The sequence below is a fragment of the Mirounga leonina genome, unplaced genomic scaffold, assembly GCF_011800145.1.
Source record: "Mirounga leonina isolate KUSES-001 unplaced genomic scaffold, KU_Mleo_1.0 Mir_201, whole genome shotgun sequence".
Classification (NCBI taxonomy): domain Eukaryota; kingdom Metazoa; phylum Chordata; class Mammalia; order Carnivora; family Phocidae; genus Mirounga; species Mirounga leonina.
The window spans coordinates 13,161,742-13,187,805 of NW_023270504.1; the positions used below are offsets into that span (position 1 = coordinate 13,161,742).

General features: G+C 35.5%; 1 protein-coding gene across 1 annotated transcript in view; it reads right to left on the minus strand.

Annotated features, from left to right (window-relative positions):
• Positions 1 to 10,826: 10,826 nt before the first annotated feature.
• SLCO1C1 (solute carrier organic anion transporter family member 1C1) overlaps positions 10,827 to 26,064 on the minus strand; it is a 71,454-nt gene continuing 56,216 nt past the window's right edge. Inside the window, exons 15-19 of the mRNA XM_035028119.1 lie at positions 22,363 to 22,528; positions 19,330 to 19,514; positions 16,514 to 16,578; positions 12,769 to 12,886; positions 10,827 to 11,223 (exon numbers count right to left, since the gene is read on the minus strand). Coding sequence (XP_034884010.1) covers positions 11,001 to 11,223; positions 12,769 to 12,886; positions 16,514 to 16,578; positions 19,330 to 19,514; positions 22,363 to 22,528 — 757 coding nt within the window. The 3' untranslated portion in view covers positions 10,827 to 11,000. The remainder of the gene's footprint in view (positions 11,224 to 12,768; positions 12,887 to 16,513; positions 16,579 to 19,329; positions 19,515 to 22,362; positions 22,529 to 26,064) is intronic.

The window sequence follows — 26,064 nt, forward strand, 5'->3', positions numbered from 1 at the left end:
GAATCAGGGCGGCCCTGTTGTGAGAGTGACCGCATTCCCTGAGGTATGGTGGAGTGGACAGGAGAGTAGGTGATGTGATGTCCATGTGTAGATATGGCATTTTGCCAGCTCCCAGGCAATCCAGACCCAGATTTCTAAAGGCAAATACTCCATTTACAAATGTACAATAAACACTCATCACATGCAGAATTGCAGTAAACTACTTTCAAAATGGCCAGGGTTCTGGCAGGTTTGTTGGTTGTTGTTTTTTTTTTTAAATATGCTTTTCTGAATAAGGCAAAACAGATGCACTTGTTAGCCTCCTGAATACTTTTCTGTTTTGGAATTGGAATATTTCACTACTTTGGATTTTGCTTATGAAGCATGGAGTATGTTCCAATCACACTGGCCTTAGGCATGAAATAAATCAATGCCTGAATTTTTAAAATATGGATTTAATCCAAGCCAGACCTGGCCTTAAGCACTATATAACCTAAGATTGGGTTGTACTGATGTGGGAGACTGAATGTTAGAAAATGCAATCTGTTAAAGGGTCTTATGTGTAGGTGCACCTGAATAACCTCAGTAGTAAAGCCCAATTAGTTATAAATAATACCTTAATAAATAAAACCTTTCTATAAAAATTCATCATGTAAAACTTTTGGGTCGAAAGTTTGTTAGCTTTCAGTATGTGGTATCTATTTACACATTTTTTTTTAAGGGACAAACTGTTTTTTTTAATGGAGAAGAAGTCTTCTACACCTCCAGACTTTTACTCAGTTATCCCACTTCTCTCAATTCTGAATGTTTTATTCTTTCAGTCACAGTCTGTGCCAAGATCATTACAGCGGGGGACAACTATTTCTTGACACATTGTGGAACTTGCAGGCAATAAACAAGTTAGCAAGAGGATATATATATGGAGGAATAACTGCTATAAAGAGAAATAAGTAAGATTAATGGAATAGAAAGGAATAGCACATCCTATTTTAGATAGGGTTTTCGGGAAGGTCTCCAAGGGGCTGATGTTTGAACAAAGAGTGAGGGGTCAAGTCATCGGGGGCAAAATGTTCCAGAGAGAGGACTCAGGAAATGCAAAACCCTGGTATACAGAGGCTGCTTGACGTGCTGGAGGAACATGAGGGAGGCCTGAGTGGAGCAGAGTGAGTGGAGAGGAGAGGAGGAAATGAGAGATGAAAGGTGTCTGTGCTTAAGTTATATAGGGCCTGGGAAGGCCATGGTCACATGAAATATATATATAATGCCAAAAATTATATGCTGGATCAGTGTGGGTGCTCTATTTATAAAGTTATCAGGGTTTCTCATGCCAGTTTTTATCCCAGGTTAGTCTCCTTTGAACTTCAGCGGTCTTGAATCTCAACTCAGTTCAGCCAATGACAGGTATTGGTGGTGAGTCAGGGTGCCCAGCTAGCAACCCCACACTGCTAGTAGGTAACGTGACTTTGTGGACCATGAGAACTTTCACTTCTGTGGTCCTCATCCTCCTATCTGTTAACTGATGACTTCCGAAACCACTTGCAGTGCCAACACTCTGATTACTATGCTAGTATGCATTCTGTGTTCCTTGGTCAGCCCTACTACCATTGTGGGGTTCTCTGCAGTACGTGAACTACCAGATATAAATACATATATATTTTCACAAGTCAACCGCTTTAGCCAGCCTAGAAATCTATGCTAGAGAGAAAAAGGAAAAATGAAAACAACAACATAGGCAAACTAATTTTGTGGTTAAGAAAGAGGCAAACACTGAGGACCAGAGTTGAAAACTTGATTTTATCAAAATCAAAACTGAACATCCTGGATATATGGTACCCTGTATCATACCACTATTTCTGCTGCTTTGGGGCTTTGAAGAAATTTCAGCCACATATGGTGAATGTCAAGAGCACTAGATGAAGCATCGGAAGATGTGGGTTTAAGCTCCTGCTCTTTAAAACCTGACACTACAACCTTAGCAAGTCAGGTAAACTCATATAATCCTCTTGTAGGCTCAGATTTTTTTATAATGGAAAGAAACACTAATCTTTATGTGGAATTAAAAAATGCATATACTAAAATGCTTTGTAGACTCAGAAGAAATATGCATTTTATATAAATGCAATATATATAAGGATTATATATAAATGGTCTCTTAGGTCTCAATTGGATATTTTTGGGAGCTGACAAAATAATCTTGAATTTATCTAGAAGAAAAAAATGAAAATATTTAAGAAAACTTGAAAATGAATCATATGAAGGAAGGCATGAATTGTCAGAAATTAAAATGTATTTTATGTATTTTCATACTTTATGTAATTCTTATACAATGTGATCCTGAACAGAAATAGGCATCTAATGAGATTAGAAAATCCTCAGACACTCATAATTTAATAATTTGTAAAGTTGGAGAATATGGACTACCGAACACATAGTATTAGGACAAGTGGCTAAAAGTCTGTCAAAATAATTAGGTTATTTATCTCAAAATACCATATCAAGGGGCACCTGGCTGGCTCAGCCACTACACTGTGGAACTCTTGATCTTGGAGTTGTGAGTTCAAGCCCCACGTTGGGTGTAGAGACTACTTAGAATAAAAAAATAAAATCTTAAAAAAAAATACATCAAAATAAATCCAGATATATTAAATATTTTTAGAAACTAAATCATAAAACATAGATCAATGCAGGTCATCATATCACCATAAGGTAAGAAAATTATTTTAAGCACATATATATGTAGAATCTATAAAGGCGTATATGATTGTAAATTTTTTTAAATATTAAAGTCAAAAATCACATTAAACAAAATTTAAAATTAAGCTCCTGTTACTGATTGGACTATGTTCCCCCAGAATTCACATGTTGAAGCTCTAACCCCAGTATCCCAGAATGTGACTGTATTTGGAGATAGAACCTTCCAAGAGGTGACTAAGTTAAAACGAGGCCAGTAGGGTGGGCCCAAATCTAATCTGATGATGTCCTTATAAAAGCAGGATATTAGGAGAGAGGAAGATACACCAGGGATGCACATGTATGGAAAAAAAGACCACGTGAAGACATTAAGAAGGCAACTCCCTGCAATCCAAAAAGGGAGCCCTCCTGGAGAAAGCAACCTGCCAACACTTTGATCATGGGACTTCTAGTCTCCAGAACTGTTGGAAGATTAATTTCTGTTGTTCAAGCCACCCAGTCTGTGTTATTTTATTGTGGCAGCTTTAGCAAACTAATACAGCCCCCAAATTAGAAAAATTAGTACACATGGAATACATTCATGGTTAGTATCATTAATAAAATAACTACCAAAATCAATAATATGCAAGGCTGTGAACACAACCTGTAAGAGATGTGACCAGTAGACATACAAGTTTTAACACACTAGCAAAAAAAAAAAAAAAATGAAAATGAAAATCAAAACACTGAAATGCCATTTTTAATTTATAAAATTGATAAATTGGTGAAGATTAGGACAGCTAATTTTTCAAATGCTGTTTGTCTTTCCCTTTTGGAATGCCACTGGTTAGTATATTTGAGACATTCTATCTCTAGGAATCTATTTTAAAGAAATAAATAAAGATAGCCAAAAGGGTGCATGCTTGAAATTCTCCCTGTGGATTTGTTTATATAGCAAAGGCAAGACACATAAAAACAATTTATTAATAATTTAGGTCTTAAATCTTTGGTTACATTAGTAAAACAATCTTGGGATTGTGAGTAGGAGATGGAAAGTAAAAACAATTTTGTGTAGTTTTATTTTTAAAGTCAAACTGTAGCTCTATTGAGGTAAAATTGACATATAAAATAGTAAGATATCCAAAGTATACATAATGGTGATTATTAGATATAAATATATACTGTGAAAGAATCCCCCGTTTAGATAATTAACACATCCATAACCTCACTTTTGTGTGTGAGAACATTTAAGTGCTACTGTCTTCGCAATTTCAATTATACAATACAGTGTTACCAATGATAGTCACCATGTTTATAAGCTCCTCAGATCTTATTCATCTTATAGCTTAAAGTCCGTACCCTTTTATCAACCTCTTCCTATCTCATCCACCCTCTAGCCCCTGGCAACCACTCTTCTGTTCTCTGATTCTGTGAATTTTTTGGGGGGGCGGATTTCACATGTAAGTGATACCATGTAGTATTGGTCTTTCTCTATCTGGCTTATTTCACTTAGCATAATGCCCTCAAAGTCCATCCATGGTGTCACAAATGGCAGGATTTCCTTCTTTCTCATGGCAGAATTGTATTCCATCATATAGTAGATATATACATCTTCTTTACCCATTCATCCAATGATGGACATTTGGGTTATTTCTAAATATTGTCTGTATGAATAATGCTGTGACGAACATGAACATGGAAGTGCAGATATCTTTTCAATATCCTGTTTTCGTCTCCTTCGAACATATACCTAGAAGTGGAATTACTGGATCATAGTTGTATTTTTAAATTCTTGAGGAACTTCCATACTGTTTTCTGTCGTGGCTCCATGAATTTATATTCTCACCAATAGTTCACAAGGGTTTCCTTTTCTACACATTCCTGTTATGCCTGTTACCTCTTGTCTTTTGATGATATCCATTCTAACAAGTGTGAAGTGATATCTCATTTGGTTTTGATTTTCATTTCCCTGATGATTAGTGATATTGAACACCTTTTCATTTGCTTGTTGGAAATCTGCATGTCTTCTTTGGAAAAATGTCTACTCAGTTCTTCTGACCATTTTTTAATTGGATTGTTTATTTTGTTGCTGTTGAGTATATGAATTCTTCATATATTTTGACTATTAACCCCTTACTAGGTATATTATTTACAAATATTTTCTCCCATTTTGTAGGTTGCCTTTTCATTTTGTTGTGGGTTTCATTTGCTGTGCAGAAGCTTTCCAGTTTGATGTCATCTCACTTGCTTATTTTTTGCTTTACTTGCCTTTGCTTTTGGTGTCAAATGCAAAAAATCACTGCCCAGATTAGTGTCAAGAAGCTTACCTCCTATGTTTTATGATTTCAGGTCTTAAATTTAAATCTTTTTAAAATAAAATTTAAGTCTTTTAAATTTAACATTTTATTTATTTTATTTTTAAAAGATTTGTTTATATGAGAAAGAGAGAGAGCGAGCATAAGCAGGGGAGACAGAAAAGCAGACTCCCCGCTGAGCTGGGAGCTTGATGTGGGGCTTGATATGGGGCTTGCTGTGGGGATTGCTGTGGGGCTCGATCCCAGGACAAAGGCAGATGCTTAACCATCTGAGCCACCCAGGCGCCCCTAAATTTAACATTTTAAATGCTTAACCTTACACAAGGAGAGTCAATAGAAAGCATTTATTATTTGATTTTTTGCATTTTTAAGAAGACAAAAATAGTATTAATGCATATTTTTATAATTTTTGGATAACTTTTGGATAACCAACTGTAAAATACTTTTCACATTGTTAAAGAAGTGGCTATAACTTCCATATTGTTAGTAGGAATTAAAAGCAAAAATATAGCACAGATAGCATTTGGAAGGATAACAGAAAATACAAGGAAGGAACCATAAAACAAAATGGAATAAATAATATAAAAGAAGGAAAACCAAACATCAAGTGTGACAATTAAATATATTTGCAAATAGACAAAATTTTAGATAAAGTAAAAAGAAAATCCAATTTTATACTGTTAATAAATTTCTAACCTTAAACAGAACACAAAAAATTAAAAAAAAAAATACAGGCAGGGCCAAAAGTACATCAAGTAAACATAATCAATAATGACAGAAGTGGCAATATTATTATTATAATAACATTAAAAAATTATTAACTATGATAACAAATTTTTAAAAATCAAGTCTATACATTATAAAGACATAATAGCTATAAAACACATTAAGTTCTATAAATGAAAACTTTTGGAAAAAATGGAAGCAATTCACAAAACTCATTCAATTATGTTGAAAGATTATGATATACAATTAGTCTCAAGCTTTAAAAAACAGGAAAGAAAATAAGTATCAAAAGATGTGAATGGTATAATTAATTGGTTTGCTTTGGTAAATATCTATTTAATATTGTCTTTTATAATCAATGAACATACTTTATTTTCAAAACCTGAACTTAATATTCATAAATCAATTTCTTTGGTTTATGTCCTCAATAAATTTCCAAAAGGATAAATTGAATAGGCTACATTCCCTAATTATAAATGTGATTAATCTGAAAAATAAAAGACAAATTTAAATTAAAATATCCAAACAGAGAAATTTTAAATCATTTTCTTTTCAGAGCAAATAGGAATTTTGAATCAAATAGAAAATCCAGAATGTATTTGTAAACAATTGAGGAAACATCTTTGGTACGGCAGCATGGCAAACCTTTTAATTATATACAAATTTTTACATTAAGAGATATTAACGTTTTCATTACTAAGCTAGAGCATATTGTTATAAACCTACAAATCAAGAATTTAGGTAAAGATTTTTTTAAACATGCCTAAAGAAAGCAGAAGGAAAGTAAGAAATAAATATTAATTAAAAATAAATAAATGTTAATTAGGTAGCAGAGAAACAGAATCCAAAAGCCATTTCTTTGAGAATTCAATAAAGTAAGACCCTGTCAAGCAAAATTCACACACACACACACAAAAACCCCAAGTATAAAACTAGGAATGAGAAAAGAATATAAGCTTACTTGCTCTAATTTTACAAAATTAAAAAATCTTTAAAGAATCTGGAAGATTTTTCTAGAAAAAAACACAAATTTTCAAAGTTGAATCAGTAAGCAGATATTTTTTAAAAAGCTACAATAACCAAACAAAACTTTTCAAAGTATTATTTCTTTAGAAGGCTAAAAACATTCTTTCAAGTGTAAAAGGAACAGATACTTCCTATGCTATAAAATCTGTTCCAGAACTTTAAAAACAAAATAGCTTTCTAGTTAATTTTATAAAACTGCATAAGCCTGATACCAGAAGCTGACATATAAGATAGCAAGAGATTTATAAAGGAGGAGGATAAAATTGTGTTTTCCTAATATACTGCATTGAAAATTACCTAGGTCCAAGACTTGTTAATAAAAAGTGGATTTAATGCCAAATAAGTCTGCCAAATAAAGATACACATCCTCTTGAAGAGATCAGCAATGCACATCATCACATTAAAGATTCTGCACTTGTGTGAGAGTTATCATTAACTCAGCATATTCCAAAATTATTCAAACATAAACACTTTTTTACATTATACTTAATATTTAAATGTGTTAATGTACCTCTAATGCTTGATTCATAGTAGGTCCTTAATATATGTTTTTATTCCTTTTTCTTTTTTCCTAATTGTGAGATTTTGTGGCTTCACCAGTAGATGGCATCGATCTTAATCATAATCATTCAGGCTTTTCCTGTTGGAATGTTCACAGAGCTGATGAAATATGTTATCATTCTCAACAATGTAAAAGTAAAGGTACAGGGAACAGAAAGGAGATGAGAGTTTGGAGACATCAAGAGAAGGGAGGAAGCTCTAGGGTCTTCATTTTGCAAAAGGTGGGGAAACATGGTTTGTGTTTATTGAATGAGAAATGGAGGTATTGAGGTGACATTTGAGGAACTCAGAATAGTGACCCCACTATGTACTAATTACAGGGGATGAGAGGCATAACTCCTAATCTATCAGAGTAGACAGTCAATAGACCCTGTCCAAAGTTGATGAGTCAAGAAGTGGTATTTGCATATTATTATTTAAAGATGTGGAAGTGACCATCAGAAAAACCAACAACCCAAACTTGCAAGAAGTAATTGCCTTTGAGGAACAGAAGTGAAGTTGGGGTGCAGGACTGTTACTTTTCATTTTAAATCATTCTGCATCATTTGATTTTCTTTAACCATGTGCATATTTTGGTATGTTAAAACTTTTCCAATGTAGATATCCAAAATTATTTTTAGCAAAATTAGTGGGAGATAACAATTTAGGGTATAGATTAATACAGGCATAACGTGGCTGTCCAAATCTGATAAAACTCAATGTAAATCTTGGCTCAACCAATTACTGAGACTTGTTAGCTTCGAATAAGTCACTAAAATTCTCTAAATTTCAGTTTCTTCCTCTAAAAATATCAGTAATTATACCTAACACAAAGTTATTTTGATATTTGAAATTGAGATAATGTGTCTAAAGCACTCAGCACACATATAGAGGGTGCTTAATATTGTCATACTTACTAGTTGTTATAAAATTATTAAAAATGATTATTGTTCTCAAGGATATGTTATAGTCGCTGTATTCTATCAATCACCCTTTATGTATGACTGTATAAATCTGTAGTATGTAAGTGGAGATTTCTTAAATGCTAATGGTCACAAAAGTTCTTCTAGTTGTTTTTCAGAATTTTAGAGTGCTTGTTTTTATTACCTGCTTCAGAGGCATCATGATGTAATGGAAGAAACCAACATCAGTTTGCCCACCTCTACCTTGGCTAAGTCATTTAATCCAATTTCAGTCACTCCATTTGTAAGATGACATTGCTGGAGATTCACCTGTCTGAAACTTAGAGTGAATCAGATGCTCATTTGAGGTGCTGGTCACTCTAGAGGCCATGGCTGTGGAACAAGAGAAGAAAGTGGCCTATTGAATGTGGGGCAATTGCGGGATCCCACATGTCGGTTAAGGTCTTACCTCTAAATGTCTTGCCCTGGGGCTGAGGGAATTTTTTTGACCTTTGAAATGAAGTTTGGTTTGTTAGAAAAAAAAATTATTCATGTGCTTTCTGAGGCATAAAAAGCCTGCTTACTTCTGTCAGATGAATTTACTCATCCAAAATATCAGGGTTCCTCTTAGTAAATTCAATTCCCCACTAAATGATACCCTCATATGCCATATTACTGAGTTTAGAATATATAATTTCACTGTCAAATTAATGGCAATGCATTAAAAAAATGCTTCCTTTTCACTGGCATCCAGTACTTTTATGAAAAAAGATCAATCAACTTTCATGCCAATTTTTCTTTATTTTTCAAGTTACTCAAGAGTAAATTGGATAGGATTCTGTTTAGAAATTTACTTGCAAAAAAGCTATTTTTCAGGACATTGCTACAGAAAGCTTTGAAAAATAAAGAGGATGTGGGAGACAGGATGAGGACCTTGAATTTTAATTTCATCTCTACAAAGAAAATTCTTGACAAGCATAGTCACTCTTGCACTCGGTAAGTATTTGTTGTGGGTAAGACTGATATTGAGATGACAAAAAGAATTCCTGCTCTCAAGTTAACACAGCAGCCGCAGGTCTGATGTAGGCCTGCTGGAAACAAAACACGTTGATTTTCATTTTCAAAAATAGTACAATATGGGATAATCTTGCATCACTAACTCAAATAAAATGACAAAATTAATCTACATTTAAAGGAAATGTCCTCTGCTCTCCATCCCCAAACTTTCCATCTCCAGTTTTTTCCATTCATATTTACAGGATGGGTATATAATGGAAAAATGAAAAGACAGTAAACTATTTTGTTTGTACTATTTGAGCCTTCCACCGATGAAGACTATTATTGCATTTTTGAGCTGGACCTTCTTGTTGGACTTGGGCTCCTAGACACTCCTCAAACAAACTTTTTGTTGGGAGTGTCCTGATTGCGTGCTCTGTTTGTTGTAGAGGCTGCTACGAATTGTGGTACAATTTCGAGACTCCACTGGGGTGGTCTCTACCTTAAGTCGGCTTTTCTTAGGAGGCCCAAGCTCCTGTTACCCAGCTGTTGGAGGAAGAAAAATGTAGTAGATAATAGAGCTAACGATGGAGGACTGCTGAACTTATTAGAGCTCCTCAGAGGAGCTCCAGGAAGCCATCAGAGAGGAAATGCCCAGAAATGAAGAGCTATCTGGCAGGCTGTAGCAGTGTCAGCCCCCTGCCCAGAAGCCCTTCGACCCTGTGATGGGTGCCAGAACCACACCAGAGCACCCAAGAACCACACCATCACTCAACCCGTCACCTCCTCATTCCTGTTACAACACCTAAGCTTACTGCAGACTTTCAGAAATTCAACTTCCAAATGCATTTTAGGATCACGTCATGTGCAATGTCTAGAGCAGCTTACATACATTAAAATACGGGCAGTGTTGGGCGCCTGGGTGGCTCAGTTGGTTAAGTGACTGCCTTCGGCTCAGGTCATGATCGTGGAGTCCCGGGATCGAGTCCCGCATCGGGCTCCCTGCTCAGCGGGGGGTCTGCTTCTCCCTCTGACCCTCCTCCCTCTCATGCTCTCTGTCTTTCATTCTCTCTCTCAAAATAAATAAATAAATAAAATCTTAAAAAAAAATACGGGCAGTGTTGTATAAACAGTATTTTTTAATCCACTGGATTTATAGAAGGACAATGACACATGTTAATAATAATTTTATTACTTTACCACCATGGTCACTTCAAGTGTCACACACGATGTACACGTAATGGATGGCAGAAGAGCTAATAATCCAAAATTTGAATCCTCCAAGATCATTTGCCCCTATACATTTCTGTATCAATTACTGTAGTCCATAAGAAAGGAAGAGTGTGAAATTAAATCTTTCTCCACCTATTCTGGCTCTATCCCAACATCTTCATTAAGGTCATATTTGAAGGAGGACAAGATATAATTTGATTTTTTAACAGGACTCTCTTCCCCTTGACAAGTATTTTAGTTTAGAAATTACTTTATATATAGCCATTAGACTATTAGAACAATTGTTCTAGGAATACAGCTAATATATCAATGGGCACAAGGCAAAATCAGGCAGAATGAGTAAATAATATAAGGGATTTGTATAAATAATATAAGGAAGATTTAAAAGGTTTGGGTTAACTTTATTATCCACATTTTCTGTATTATCCACATTTTCTGTAATATGTTTAATTATATTTGTTATTAGGTACATTATCTAATACCTAGGGTCAAAAACAAAGACATTTTTTTTGAAAGGAGAAAAACAAGACACATTTAAAACCCCTTTGATTGAAATCTATTTGTTTGCACGATTTCCAGAAATTAGAAAACATGACTTCAAGTCATCATTTTTCTAAAGCTGTGTTTCCTTGCCTGGCCAGTTGTTGGGTTGTAGCAAATGATCACTTGTAGTACAGTTTTCCTTCCTGATTCTTGTAGACACCATTGTTCCTTCTGTCTTGGTTCTGAAGCTTCTATGTTTTGAAACACAATTTTTCTTTAAAGTGAAAAGTACTGCAATACTTAGGAAAATGGACACTGTGCCCAGCATCACAGTTAGTCCCAGATATATGTGTCTAAAAGAAGAGAGAAACTCAGTCATAATTAGTGCAACTATCCAACTCTAAAATGGGAAAGGAAGGTAATAGTATCATTCCATAAATAGCAATACCAAGAAAATCAATCTGTCAATGAAACCAGCACGAGGATGTTTTTTCTTAAGAATGCAAATTCAGTGGCCATAAAAGACCTTCTGTGAACATCTGGCAGACTATTGAAGGCAGCATGCTAATATAAAGCGACCTCTTAGTGGTGCCATAATTTTTAGTTACTACTAATTACATAATCAGTTCCATCCTCTCTGTAAATTATTCCCTTAGACCAGATGACCATATGCCTATTTGCCCAGAACAGTCCTAGCTTATGCTGGTGTTGTCCCAGTGTACTTTTTAATAGTGCCCCTTTTCACTCTCAAAAGTGTCCATGTTGAATGATAAATTATGTGGTTACCCTATCCTTGAAACTTGCCCAAATGCATGTCTACAAAAAAACTGCAAGAAGCAATGTTAAGGGAGACCCAGAGCTCTTAGTAGAGCAGAATGACTTAAGAATTAACCAAAGGTTTAAATCACTTTCTTAATGAGAAGCCTTTAGTTCTTAATTCTATCATAAAACAGGAAGGTATGGAAGGACAGGATGAATGATTTATTCTGGTCATCTTGTATACATACTCAGCCTCTGATTGAAATACATTGTCTTTACATTAAAGTAAATGCCGCCTTAGCAAATTGAGCAAAGCATAAATTCTACTCATAGGTCAAGTCCCTTTCAAAGACCAAAATAAATTTCTCACATAACATCAAAGTTTATTAAATCAAACAAACTTATTTGAGATGGTTGGCTCAATTCACATCCAACTTCCAACTTACACAGTTCAGTACCAAGCTTATTTCTCCAGAAAATGCTCAGATTGTAGGAAAAAAAAAAAAATCCTTCCTGCTTTTAAGCCACTGAAGCATTGCTTTAAGCAATAAGGGGACTAAATGTTTGATGAAATGAACTGAATGATGCCATAGTGAAAAAGCCATGCCCCTCAGCCCCATACACACTCATACACACAGAAAAAGCCTTTTACTTTTATGCATCTCAAGTACTGGAATAATTGAACATCAGTTTGGCAATAAAAGCTGGACAGATTTAGAGCCAAATCCAATCCTTGCCCAGGGGGATTATATCTGACGTAAATGGGACAGTTTGGCTCAGTTTGAAAAAGAATAGAATTAAACCCAAAATGTGACCTAAATTTAAATGCTTTGGAGCTTCAGAGAATTACCCACTTGTGTGCATAAACTTGCAAAATTCTACTGTATTCTGGAATCTTTTGTGAATTTTATTTAAAAAATGATTACTCATTTAAAATGGGAGTTAAGATTAGGAATGGGGAAAAACTGAAAGATATAGCCAAATACATAATAATAAAATTATTCTATAAAATAGAACTCATTTCTTGGTTAGATGATCCTTTTGCAGTGAAACTCCATGAGGAATGATTACTGCCCACTTCATTGTGCAAACCTGTAACGTTTTAGCAGGGAGATGCAGGAACCAGTTTGATACAGTACCTGAAAGCATTTGAATCATATAATCGGCAGGAGCCTCTACGTCCACACCTTTTAAATCCCCATTTGAGGCATGAAGTGTCAATTAAAATTCCAAAATACACGGGAGCTGGGATTCCTGCTGTGAGAAAAACAAACAATTGCTGCTAAAAATATATACCCATCTTTTTGATTATCCTATAATGAATGAGTCTCTGGAACCACCTACTTTCAAACTAAAAACAAACTGCTTTGGGGAAAACAGGTACCTGTAGAAGACCAGAATATGCTTCCTCATTGTATTTCTCTGGCATAAACGTTATTTTGAGAAACAGAAGGCACAGAAGAAGCTGTGAAGACAGAGCCTAAGTTTCCTTTTTGTAAGGGAAACTAAGATTTATAACAGAGGTCTCCATTTGTAAGGGTGTCTACCTCTCTGTACCAAGAGAAGGATTCCTAATCCCAAGAGGCTTTTATCAAAGGAGAAGGCACCCACCTAAATCTCCATAACAATTCTAACCCTTGTTTACCTTACTTTTCCTGGTCACCTTCCCATTACTTAAGAATGGGTTTTACTTATTTTATGCTATTATCACTTTTTTATTGTGCTGAAAACACTGACTTCTAATGATATTGACATAATCTCTTATTTGCTTTATTTTAAAATACGTAATAGTTTCAACATAACTATACCAATGTTAGTATTAAAGATACGACTACACAATGCAGTGAAGTTATGTGGCTTTGGTAATGATTCTGCCCTTTTAAATCTGTTTTTCTTTGTGGTTATGCCTCTTATATGATATATAGCTAATTTCAGTTTGTTTTAAGAATGTCTTAGTTTCTTTTCATTGTTTTTTTTTTTTTTAAGATTTTATTTATTTATTTGACACAGAGAGAGGGAATACAAGCAGGGAGAGTGGGAGAGGGAGAAGCAGAACTCCTGCTGAGCAGGGCTCCTGGGATCATGACCCCAGCCGAAGGCAGACACTTAACAACTGAGCCACCCAGGTGCCCCATATTGTTTTTTAATTACATAAAAACTTCATGATTTCAGTTTTTAAAAAATATTTATTTATTTATTTAAAAGAGAGAGAGAGAGAGAGAGCTCCTGAGCGTGGGTGGGTGGGGGGGAAGTGGAGGGGTGGCAGAGAGAGAGGGGAAGAGAATCTTAAGCACCCTCTCCACTGAGTGCAGAGTCTGACACAGGGCTCAATCCCAGGACCCTGAGATCAAGACCTGAAAAAACTTTGCATGATTTCAAATTAAAAAGTAAATCAGAGTTACATTTACAAATTCTACTTTCCATTCTGTCTTCTCTTACTTTTTTCCTTCCTTCCCTTATACGTAACTACCACCACCACCATCAACATCTTTTTAGTTTATACTTCCATTGTTTCTTTTTTTAAATGTTAGCAAATACCTTTGCATACGTGTATAATATTTCTACCTTTCCATACTTCTTACACCAAATGCATCATAGTATGAACATCGTTCTACATTTTACTTCACTTCACTTAAGGGCATAGTCTGGAGATCCCTTGGTAATATAGACTATTGTGTCCCTCCAAAATTCATATGCTGAAGCCCTAGCCCTAATATAACTGCACTTGGAGATAGAGTTATTAAGGAGATAAAGGTTAAGTGAAGTCATAAAGGACTTTAATTTGCTAGGACTGGTGTCCTAATCAGAAGAGGAAAAGATACCAAAACTCCGTCCCTCTCCATATGTACACAGGGGAAATCCTTGTGAGGACACAGTGAGAGGGCAGCTGTCTACAAACCAGGAAAAATGGTCTCAGGGATCTCACCAGACAACAGGGCTGTTGGTACCTTGATCTTGGACTTCCCAGCCTTCAGAAATGTGAGAAAATAAATTTCTGATGTTAAAGTCCTTCAGTCTGTGGTATTTTGTTATGGCAGCCAGAGCTGACTAATAAACTTGTGAACATTAGAGGGAGATTTTTCCCTATTCATCCTTACAGCTGCATAGGAATCCATTATGTGGGTTCACTAGTTTATTCAAATATGTCATATTGATGGACAACTAGACTGTTTACAGTCTTGCTATTATACATAATGCCACAGTAATTAGACATCCATAAAATTTTACTTATTTCATAGTTTTGCTAGCAAGTTTTTGGTATTAATTTTTAGAAGTGAGATTGCTAGGTCAAAAAATAAATCTAATCTTAGTTTTGTTAGTTACTGCCACATAACTCTCCATTGAGGGCTGAGACCATTGAGAAATTTTCTCAACAGCAGTGTGTAAGCATATCTATTTTTCCATACATTGCAAACAACATTTGGTAATTTGCAAATCTGATAAGCAAAAAAAATTCTCTCAGTATAATTTTAATTTGTGCTCTCCTTACTATGAGCGAGTTTGACCATCTTTTCATATATTAAGAGGCATTTACATTTTTTTCCATGAGATGGCTGTTCATACCTGTTACGCATTTTTCCATTTGGGTGTTGGTCTTTTTGTTCTCAATACTTACGGGCTCTCTTTATAATAGGGGTATTATAAATAGTCTTTGCATAAATTGCAAAAAATAATTGTTCCCAGTTTATCATTTGCCTTTTGACTTTGCTTAAGATAATTTTGCCATTTTCAAGTATATTTTTAGTTTTATGGAATCAATTTTATGAATCATTTATTTTTTAACACTTTATTTTCTTATTTTTTAAATAGGCTCCATGCCCAACATGGGGCTTGAACTCACAACCTGGAGGTCAAGAGTCATGTGTTCTACTGACTGAACCAGCCAGGGGCCCCAGTGAAACATTTCTTTTACTTGAAATCTTTTTCTAGTGTAGGTTATATCTTTATCTCCAAAAGGAGGTAGATATAGGAACCAATTCCAGCCAGAGATATACTTCAGGCTCAATAATCTGACATTTTTCTAAGTAATCTCTGTTTTCACATTGTAGAATTAGAGCCAGCCATAATGGGATAAACTTCCATATTTGCTGCTTCCCCAGTTTCATCAGGATTATACTGTATCTTCGTATATACCCATTTTATATCAAGATCTATTTATTTTCAGATTTTTTTTAAAGATCTGAGTTTGTTTTTCTCCCTGGCAGTTCTTTTCTGTTAAACTACAGAGGAACATTTGTGATTGTTTTGCTTTATTCCTTAGAATATAAACTTTGTAGGAACAGAAAACTTACCTGCCCATTAACTCTATTTTCTATGGGTTCTAACTAATGCATATTGAAAAATCTATTAGTCAGAAAGAAACATTCCAATTACATTTAAAAAATTGTCAACTCATAGTCATACTGTTTTGATTGTATGAATGAACTGATCTTTCTACCAAATGATATATCCCAGCATTGAGAGTAGCTCAAAAGAATTCCTTCCATTTTAACAACTGAAGAAATTATATTAAGGCTTCAGCCTTTCTTACTGATTTCATTTCTTGCTTTCCTCTCAGAGGGCTCCTTCATAACAAGAATAAACTTTTTGACAATAGACCAGTGCTGGAAGAGACAAGACTGTCAGACAAAAAATGTCACTATTCTCACAAAATCACTTCATAATATCACAGGCCCAGCATTGGCTCTCAATTTCTAGAACAAAGGAAGGGAGAAGTTGAGAGTGGGAGGGAGGGAATAAAGAAATGAAGGGAGGAAGAAAATAAATAGGGACCTAACCACCTATATTATTTAGTTATGCGTGATAATTCTGTAAAAATACTTAGAAAAGTATTCAAAACACATTTGTCATGGCTACCATAATTAAAACATAGATTATACTTACCAAGAACTCTTATTGCTAAGGTGTAGATACCCAGGGCAAAAGACTTAAATTGTGGCTTAATGCACCTAAAAACAACAAAAGCACTATAAAGAGAATATAGTCCATTAAAGCAAATAGTAATGTTAGTGATAATCTGCTTATCACATATGAAATGTTAGAATTCAAATAGCATTTATGGAAAACCCATAGTGTCCTAGCATAGGGCGGGCAAATTATGTAAATCCATGTGCTATTAGATGCAATGCATCAAAGAGTTTATAGTTAATATTTCCAAAATGTAAATCACCTCTACAGGATATATTCAGATGGTATCGGATAAAGTAAAATTGTAAGTTTAATTGGCAAAACAACAAAGATTCACAGAAAAAAAATTCTAAGAAATTTGAGGCAACAATAAGGGATCAATAAACTATAACTAATTTTTGTAGCTCTTAGTCTAAAAGCACAGGACCATGTTGACCCGAGTTGATACAATTATAATTGCTGTGGCATGCTAAGTGTTTCTGCTAAATAGTGGGGACCTGAATCTAGCAGGCAAGTGCAAGAATACCTAAAATAACAAGGGCATCCTTAATATGACTGTATAGCTTTAACTAAGTGGCCTGTCGATTTTAATGGTAATAATCATGATCATATTATAATAACTATTGAGTGTTAACCAGGGTACTAATTTCTTCATGTGTATAATATCATTTAATCTCTACTTTAAAAGAGGCAAAAATCACAACTTTTCTCCTTCAATCTAAGGACATCTCCTTCTGACATCAAAACACAGCATGGTTCATTTGAAGGGCTGGTGGTGAAGATAATTCTTCATCTAGGACCCTGAATAAGCACTTGGCCCAGGCGACTACTTGACCCAGTATAAGATGTGGAAGAAATAGACACCCATGAAGAACAATCCTGGTTTGAGAACTCTGGTGCAATGCTCTCCATATCATACTCCCATTTGAAAACATAATATCTCATGTTTTCCTTAAGCCCTTTTGTGGATGTTAGGTCCTATTTTCTGTTTATTTTTCCTAATCATTTTCCATAATATACTATGGGAAACCATAGATGTATAGAATACTTTTGATTAGCTTCATTTTAGAATAATGTGATATTCATCCTTCAATATATGAATTAATTTAAAAATCACCTAATCATCTCATAAAATATTAGTTTCCAATAAAATTTGACTTTTTAGGTTTAATAATTTTACTAAAATTTGTAATATTTTTAGATTATTTTATCAATTGTATAATAGTAATATTTGCATGGTTAATACCATTAGGAAGAAAATTTTATCACTGACAATACTAGTTACAAAACTACTATTTTAAAATTTGAATTTATGTGCTTTTTTATAGAGATCTATGATAGGAGAGTCAATAAAAAATGTTCAAACATAAATTATATTACAATAGAAGAGAAGCCTACAGGGAAGTTGAATTAAGATATAAGCACAAGAAGAAAAAAATATGTAACATACTTACTGTAAAAGATTTTTTATGTAATTTTAAATTAGGTGATATTGGTTATCTAATCTGTTTCCTAAATTCTCACTGATTACATTTAAGAGTGATCTACATTTAAAATTATTATATTTCTGGGGCGCCTGGGTGGCTCAGTTGGTTGAGCGACTGCCTTTGGCTCAGGTCATGATCCTGGAGTCCCTGCATCGAGTCCCGCATCGGGCTCCCTGCTCGGCGAGGAGCCTGCTTCTCCCTCTAACCCTCCCCCCCTCATGTACTTTCTCGCTCTCTCAAATAAATAAATCTTTAAAAAAAATAAAATAAAATAATTATATTTTTAAATGTAAATATTTATAATATACCGGAAATCAATGCTTACTTACTATAAAACTTAAGATAAATTTTTAGATGTCCACTTAACAATATGCCAAAGGGGTACACAGTTTTAAAAATTCTTTTAGAGTTTTATAAGCAAAAACACTTGGAATCATTAACATATATTCATGGATTAGAGAACTCAATTGATTCAAAAGTTATGAACAACCCCCCCCACACACTCATATAGATAATTCTAGTCAGAACAAGAAAAATAACCTACATAATAAAATAATAAATGTGAAGCATTGTGATATTAGATGAGTCTTTAAGCTATCTTAAAATTTTATCACTCATAATTCAGTGAAACCATGCTTAATCTAAAACACAATTAGCCTAAGGGCACCTGGCTGGCTCAGTTGGTAGAGCATGTGACTCTTGATCTTGGGGTTGTAAGTTTGAGCCCCACGTTGGGTGTAGAGACTACTTAAAAAAATTTTTTTTAAAGATTTTTATTTATTTATTTGACAGAGAGAGACACAGCGAGAGAGGGAACACAAGCAGGGGGAGCAGGAGAGGGAGAAGCAGGCTTCCTGCGGAGCAGGGAGCCCAACGTGGGGCTCGATCCCAGGACCTGGGATCATGACCTGAGCCAAAGGCAGACACTTAACGACAGGCGCCCCAGAGCTACTTAAAATTAAAATCTTAAAAAATAATAAAAAACACATTTAGTCTTCACTGGATAGTATTATCACCATAATTAGAAATAGCATATTGTATTTTTTGAGGGGCTATAGTGTGATACAGGCTCTCTAGACCAATGATTTACAAAAAGATTTTAACTAGAAAAACTTCTATTCAACCATATTTTTGCATAAAAACCCAAAAATGGGAAGAGTATAAAACTAGAACAAGGACATGGGTCAAGTTCCCTGAGAGAGCTATAAGGAATCACAATTCTCTAGAACAGAATTTGAAATCAATGTTTTAAATGATTATAATATGTCTTGCATTAAAACTGGGGCAGGGAGGATCAGTGCTCACCTCAGAAGCAGTATGTATCCAGGTATGCCGCCTAGAGATAAAGTATAGGATGTGATGACTGAAATGACAAGGAAATACAGAAACATTTTGGGACATCCATTATCTTTCTGACACCTGCCCACCATGCCTGAGGAATTTCCTGACTTTGAGGCTGCAATCCCCACACAGGTACAGTTATAAAATATCTGTAACACAATAGAAAAAATTCCAATTATTGAGGTAACCTCTAAATACAACTGAAAATACGTATTTGTTTAAATAGACTTTACAATATAGTATACGTGCAACATATAAACAATAAGGTAAATATTCTTTTATTTCTCTGTGTTAAGGTATAGTGAGCAAAGTGAAATCTATACAGATAACATTTTTTTTTAATCCAAACAGCAGATGGTCAAACTACCGACCCTACCAAACAATCTCCCAGTAAATCCTAGTAAATCCAAACATACCTTATCTCCTTCTCTGCCATTTCCAAGCTTAAGCCACCATTATTTCTTGCCTTGGTTATTGCTGTCATCTCTTTATGCTCAACTTATTTCCACTCTTATCCAGCTATCATTTGTTACCCACACAGTAACCAAAGTGAGCCTTTAAAAATGGCAGTCACTATTCTCAGCCTTCCAATAGCTGCTTATTATGCTTATACAAAATCCAAAATCCTTATAGAGGCTTACACACTATGATGGAACTCCTGGATCCCCCTCTGATCTCACGGCTCAATCATCTTCCCCTCTCCCTCTGCTTCAGTGGCACACGTGGGTTTCCACTGTGCCCTTGCCAACCCTCAAACATGGTAAGTTTACCCATGCCTTATAGCCTAGCTGTTTTCTCTGCTGGGTAGCTCTTCTAGATAGCTGTAAGGCTGGTGCACACACCTCAGGTCTCTGCTCAGTTCGTTAAAGAGGACTTCCATGATGATCCATTCAAAAAAATACCCCCATCTCTCCATCCTTTATTCTAACTTACCTTTTCCTTACAGTGCTTATCATTACCCATTAGAGTATTATATAATCATTTGTTTTTAAACTATATATCCCCACTAGAATGAAACCTCTGGCAGAAACTGTCTGCTTTCTCATCATTGTACATGTAGAGCCTAAAGTGGGTCCTCTTTTTAGGCACTCAATAAAAATTTGTTAAATAAATGCACATAATTTGAGGATATGACTTTTTAATGGTAACTAGGAAAAAAACCCTGAATAATAAACCTCAACTAAATCTTGGACAGAGAGGCAAATTTTATAATCCCTCATTAGTTTATTTTTGTAAATATCACAAAAGAGTTTGTGAATTTTTAGTTAAACAGTGAAATGAAGCTGGCATTTCCTTTCCAAGGAGCAATGTTGATCTTTTTTTTTTTTTTAATGAATGTCAGATAAAAAGCTTTTGAACCTTGACCTTGCCTCTTATTAGATACATGAGTTTAGGCACATCAGTGCCTCATTTCTCACATGAGGAAAATAAAGTAATAACCAGTCACTTGAAGACCATGATATTTAAATCCCCCCCTTTTTTTAAGCACCTCTCTTAGTTCCTGGCATGAATGCCTTCGGTAAGTGAAGTTCCAGGTAAGGAAAACTTTCAAGCAGTTTAGACAAAAGAGTAGAGGCTGAAAGAAAAGGAAGGAGGAGGAGGAGCAGGGGAAAAGGGAGGGGAAAGGGATGGGAAAGGGAGGGAAGGAGAGGGGAGGAGAGAGGAGGGGAGGGGAGGGAAAGGGAGGGGAGGGAAGGGAAGGGGGAAAGAGAGAGAAAGAAAAGAGAGAAAGAGAAAGAAAGAAAGAAAGAAAGAAAGAAAGAAAGAAAGAAAGAAAGAAAGAAAGAAAGAAAGAAAGAGAGAGAGAGAAAGAAAGAAAGAAAGAAAGAGAAAGAAAGAAAGAAAGAAAGAAAGAAAGAAGGAAAGAAAGAGAAAGAAAGAAAGAAAGAAAGAAAGAAAAAGAAAGAAAGAAAAGAAAGAAAGAAAGAAAGAAAGAAAGAAAGAAAGAAAAAGGAAGGAAGGAGAAGAGAAAAGAAAGAAAAGAAAAAAAAAGAAAAAAGAGGGAGGGAGAGGGGAGGGAAAGGGGAATGAAGGTCAAAAACTCAGTTTCAGTTGGGTGGGTAGTCCTCTTCACTGTTGCTGGAAGCCAGTCCTTTCTACTCTGAATAAAATGTCAAAGTAACAATAAACAGAGAGAAAATCAACTTGTTACTCTACATCTACAGAAGTCTTTGCCTAAGCATTCTTATCTAGTTGATAAGCATATGTAAATAGATGTGTGGGTTAATTTTCAGCCCTCTAGGACTGTCAAATACAGACAGATTTCATCAGCACAAGTAGACAGCAGTCTGACCACTAGCCATGAAAACAGAGTCCAAGAGGTATGTTTGGTGCAGAAATGTAAAGGTGTGACTGGAGAAATGAGTCTAATGATTTAAGTACATAATATCTTCCACAACTGATTTCTTACCTTTATTTCCAACCTCATCTCTGTCATCCACCCTATAGAACTCCTTCATTCCAGCCACCTACTCTTTTCATTACTGCACACACAAGCTTGATTTCTCAGGCAGAGTATCTGGAACTATCAATCTCCTCAAAATCGAGCTCATGATCCCTGGGTCTAAACCTCTTGGGCTAGACTTTCTAACACTGGCCTCTATTTGTCCTGTCCCTAAAACCTCCCAGTACCACTGGCCTTGGGGTCAGAAGAAATGGATCCCAATGCAGATCTTATCATATGATCTTATGACTGAGACTGTCTCATCTGAGGCTAATATTCCTCACAAGCAAAATGAGAGAACTTCACTACATCATTGCAAGTCTCTTCCAGCATGTTTCATGATCCTAATTCTTAGCCTAATTGTTTAAACAATTCTAGTCCACTAGCGACGGAGATGTTTCCTATATCCATATAAAAGAACAAGGGTAGAGTAAGAGCCAGAGCTGCTACCAGTGTGGTCTGCTTCTGGGTTGGTCCCTGAGCTCCCAGAGAGCTGTGCAGTTAGTTACGTGGTAGAGAAGACACCACAGGCACACACATTAGGGATTCCTTACAAGAGTTTTTCCACTCCTGGTGGAGGTTTGACAACCAGCAAGACATGCCGATGCGTATGTGATTCCATTTTCACCACACACAGGTTCCCATTTTGTCTCTGAACATTTGCATCTTGAGTTGCAATCTGAAAAGAGAGCTCGTTCATGATAAGAGACAGGTTTGGTTCTGAAAAGAAATGTAACAGTATAAAATATTACCTCTTAGCAAGCAGCACCCTAATATCTTCAAAAATCAGTGTTCTTGAGTAATATAAATGGCAGTGCCAACGGAGTTTGCCTTTTGGAAACACAAGTGTCATCAGAAATGCCAGTTTCTGATTATCAAATGTGAGTCTACTATTAAGAAGCTTTCTCTTGAAAGTTATCTTTAGAGGTTTACACCTTCACATAATATCCAGTTCTTGGTTTATGGTTTTTACTAAAATCGACGATCTCTAGGATCTTCTAATACATTTCTATGCAAAGATGTAGGAAAGTGGCTAACAAAGCGGAAAAGTAAACTTCTAGAGCAACTAATGACATTACTTAAATGCATTGCAGGCAGTGTGTGCATGAGCATGCGTGCTTGCGTGTAAATTTCCTTCACAATTGTCTCGGCATCAGTAGAATGGGCATTGCTGATGGTGCAGTAAAAGAAAGAAAACAGTCAAGTAGTCAACATTATGTCAACAGACTTCAGTTTGGAAGAGCTACACATCCTATTTGTGTCTTACTAATAAATGCATTGCCAGTTCATCTAACTTTTCTCTGTCTCAAAATCTCCCACTCTATGCAGCTCTTCCATATCTCAGGTAATTCTTTCTGATTCTCTTGCACATGCTTTTTCAATGACTTACCCATTCATTTGTTCATGTGTTCAAAAATTTTGTGGAAGCCTTCTAAGTGCTAGCTTTGGGAGGAGAGAAGATAGTTACAAATATGAATGAGACAATATTTGCCCTTAAGGAGCTGGCTTTCTGCTCTAACAGTTAACTTTACATAATTTTGATGGTCTTCTCTCTTTTCTCTCCCTGTCATTCTGTCTTACCTTCCCCCTTTATCTCTCCCAGAATTCCTTCTCTTTCACTTCTATTTCTTCCCCTCACTTGAATGACCTCATCCTTCTACTTTTATTCTCCTTGTTCCTTTCATATTCCTTTATTCTCTTCAGGGCATACTCATGCAATGGTATTTCTCTTCTACCTGTACTTTATTTTTCATCCCTTGGCACTCCATCATTCTTTTTTTTTTTCTCTATTATTTCAAATTTATTTACTTGATTATTCTCCTCCTCTCTCTCTCTTTTTTTTTTACAAAAGCATTTGAGGGACTTAAAACTGAAACAACAGCAACAAACCCCACGTGCATTGTCATGTACACTCAGTGAGGGCAGGAAGTATTTGTTTTATTCACTCCTGGGTCTCCAGCACCAAGAACAATTTGGGACATACTAGGTTAAGAAACAAGATTTCTGGTAAGTCAATCAAAGTAAAACACTATTTTATTCTGGAGGAAAATAAATGTCATTTTGGCTCCTCCTTCTAAGAGGTATGTCCTATAATGATTGCAATTATAATTTCTTAATTGATGGAATATTCCATCTAGTAGAACTGCTATGCATTTGGTTACCTCAAACATAAAAGCCACTGAGATGTCTCCAGACAGAATAAAAGGATATAACTAGGCCTCCTGAGAAGTCATATAGGAGTATTTCATTCTGTTCTCTTCTATAAGGCATTAATTGTTAAATTAATTGAGACTGTTTGGTAGTATCTGAAAGTATAAGTAAGTGCCTTTGAAAGCCTAGAATCAGGCCACTATGGATAGTGTAGGACTGGGATCTCAGAAGGTTACTGTTGAAAGAATTTCGGGGGAGATCTAGGCCAACTTCTCATTCGGCAGATCAGGAAAGTCAGGTCCAAAGTGGGCAAATTACTGGCTCAAATTCACAAGGTTTATTAGCAACAAACTTCAAAATGAGAATTCTTCCAGGCCCCTGGATTCTAAATTTCTTGTCTCACATCAAACTTACTCTCATTATCCAGAAGAAAGGTTTCTTCCATTACCATATCTAAAGCTGTCTACAGGGTTCCTGTTGAATGTCCAGAATCAAAACAGCCTTGTGGAACAAAGCAACTCAGGATAATCCCCGGGGAGCATATTGTATTCTATAAAGCCAATTATTTTATATTACTAAAAGTATGTTAAATTTATCATCTAGGACTATCTTGAAGCAGAAATTAATTGCATATATGTTTTACAAAGGATGTGTTGGCAGAGTTATTTAAAATTTTAAGATAATTTTTATCAAATATGTCAGAATATTTATACTCAAATGGGATTTTGCTTTCAAAAGAGTCATGTAGGGATGCAAGAGCTTTTTCCAGGGATGTTGCCATTTCTTTGGCTGCTTCCAATAGCAAAGCTACCCTTAAAGGTTAAATCTTTGCCATTGTTGGGAATATTCTGAAAAACATGGAAAGCAATTTCAAAAGAGGAGTTTTAGAATGTTTCAGATGATGAAAGCATTATTGCAATGCAGTTGTAGTCTTTTAAGGCAACTGCTTTCAAAGGCTAGTACTCATGCAATGAATATATTATCTTTTATTTGTTTAAAAATATTTAATCATTTATTGTGTGGGTAAACTTTTAATGAACCTCAAAACTTTGCCATTGTTGTCCGTCTATGTGTTTGCTTTTGGCTTAGAAACACGATGATGTTGTAGAAAGAATATTATACTTTGAAGAGGTAATTGACCTTTCTAAACTCAGTTTCCTTTAAATGAGGATAATAAAACTTACCTCATAAAGATGCTTTGAGGATACAAGTGAGATAATGAAAGTTATGGTGTTTTGTAAATTGCAAAATACAAAGAATTTTACCACTGTCCACCTACCATTAGGATCATAGGGACAATTAAAGACAGCAGAGGGCTTCTACTCTCTCCAGAATCTTCTTGCAATTCCTGCTTACAACTAACGTCCTTAATCTACATTGCTGACGGTTAGCAAGGCAACATTACTACACTCAGTTAACTGGTAACTGGTAACTGCTTCTGGTAACTCCCAGAAGCAACAGTATATAAACTTCTCAGTCACTAGTTTTCTTGGACTTTTTAGATGGTAAAAAGTATAACTAATACTCACTTAAGAGCAGGAGAAACCAGGTTAATGAGGGTGATGGAGATTGGACTATGGGGACAAGACAATGGAAGGAAGCACAGGAAGAAAGCTGGAGAGCAAGCAGTAAATAAGCAGCAGCTAAACTAAGAGACACAGATCATTAGATCAGGAGCATTGGCCTTTGAGCCATAGGCAGAGTTTGGACAGTCACGAAGTGCAGTTAGTGTGGTAGGCCTGGCACGCAGTAGTGGCTCAATAAGTAATTTAAACAGATAATATATAGCTGGGTGGAAGAACGAAGACAGCTGTGTCTGGGAACTCATGTTCAGAGGTAGAGAGATGGCAAGGACTCTTGAAAGGAAAAGACAGGGTAGTTCCTTCAAGATCCAGCTTTGTATTAAGATGGACAGACCCTGGAACCTAAGAAAACTAGTCATCCACCCCATACGAGATGGCATAGGTCTGAAAACATCAATAAATATTCTCTTGACCAACTGCAAAGAGCTAAAGAGAGCTGTTGTGTGGTTCACCAGGCTGAGGAATAGCATTCTCTCCTGAAACTTCACATGATTTGAGTACAACAAAGACTACAAAAAGTAG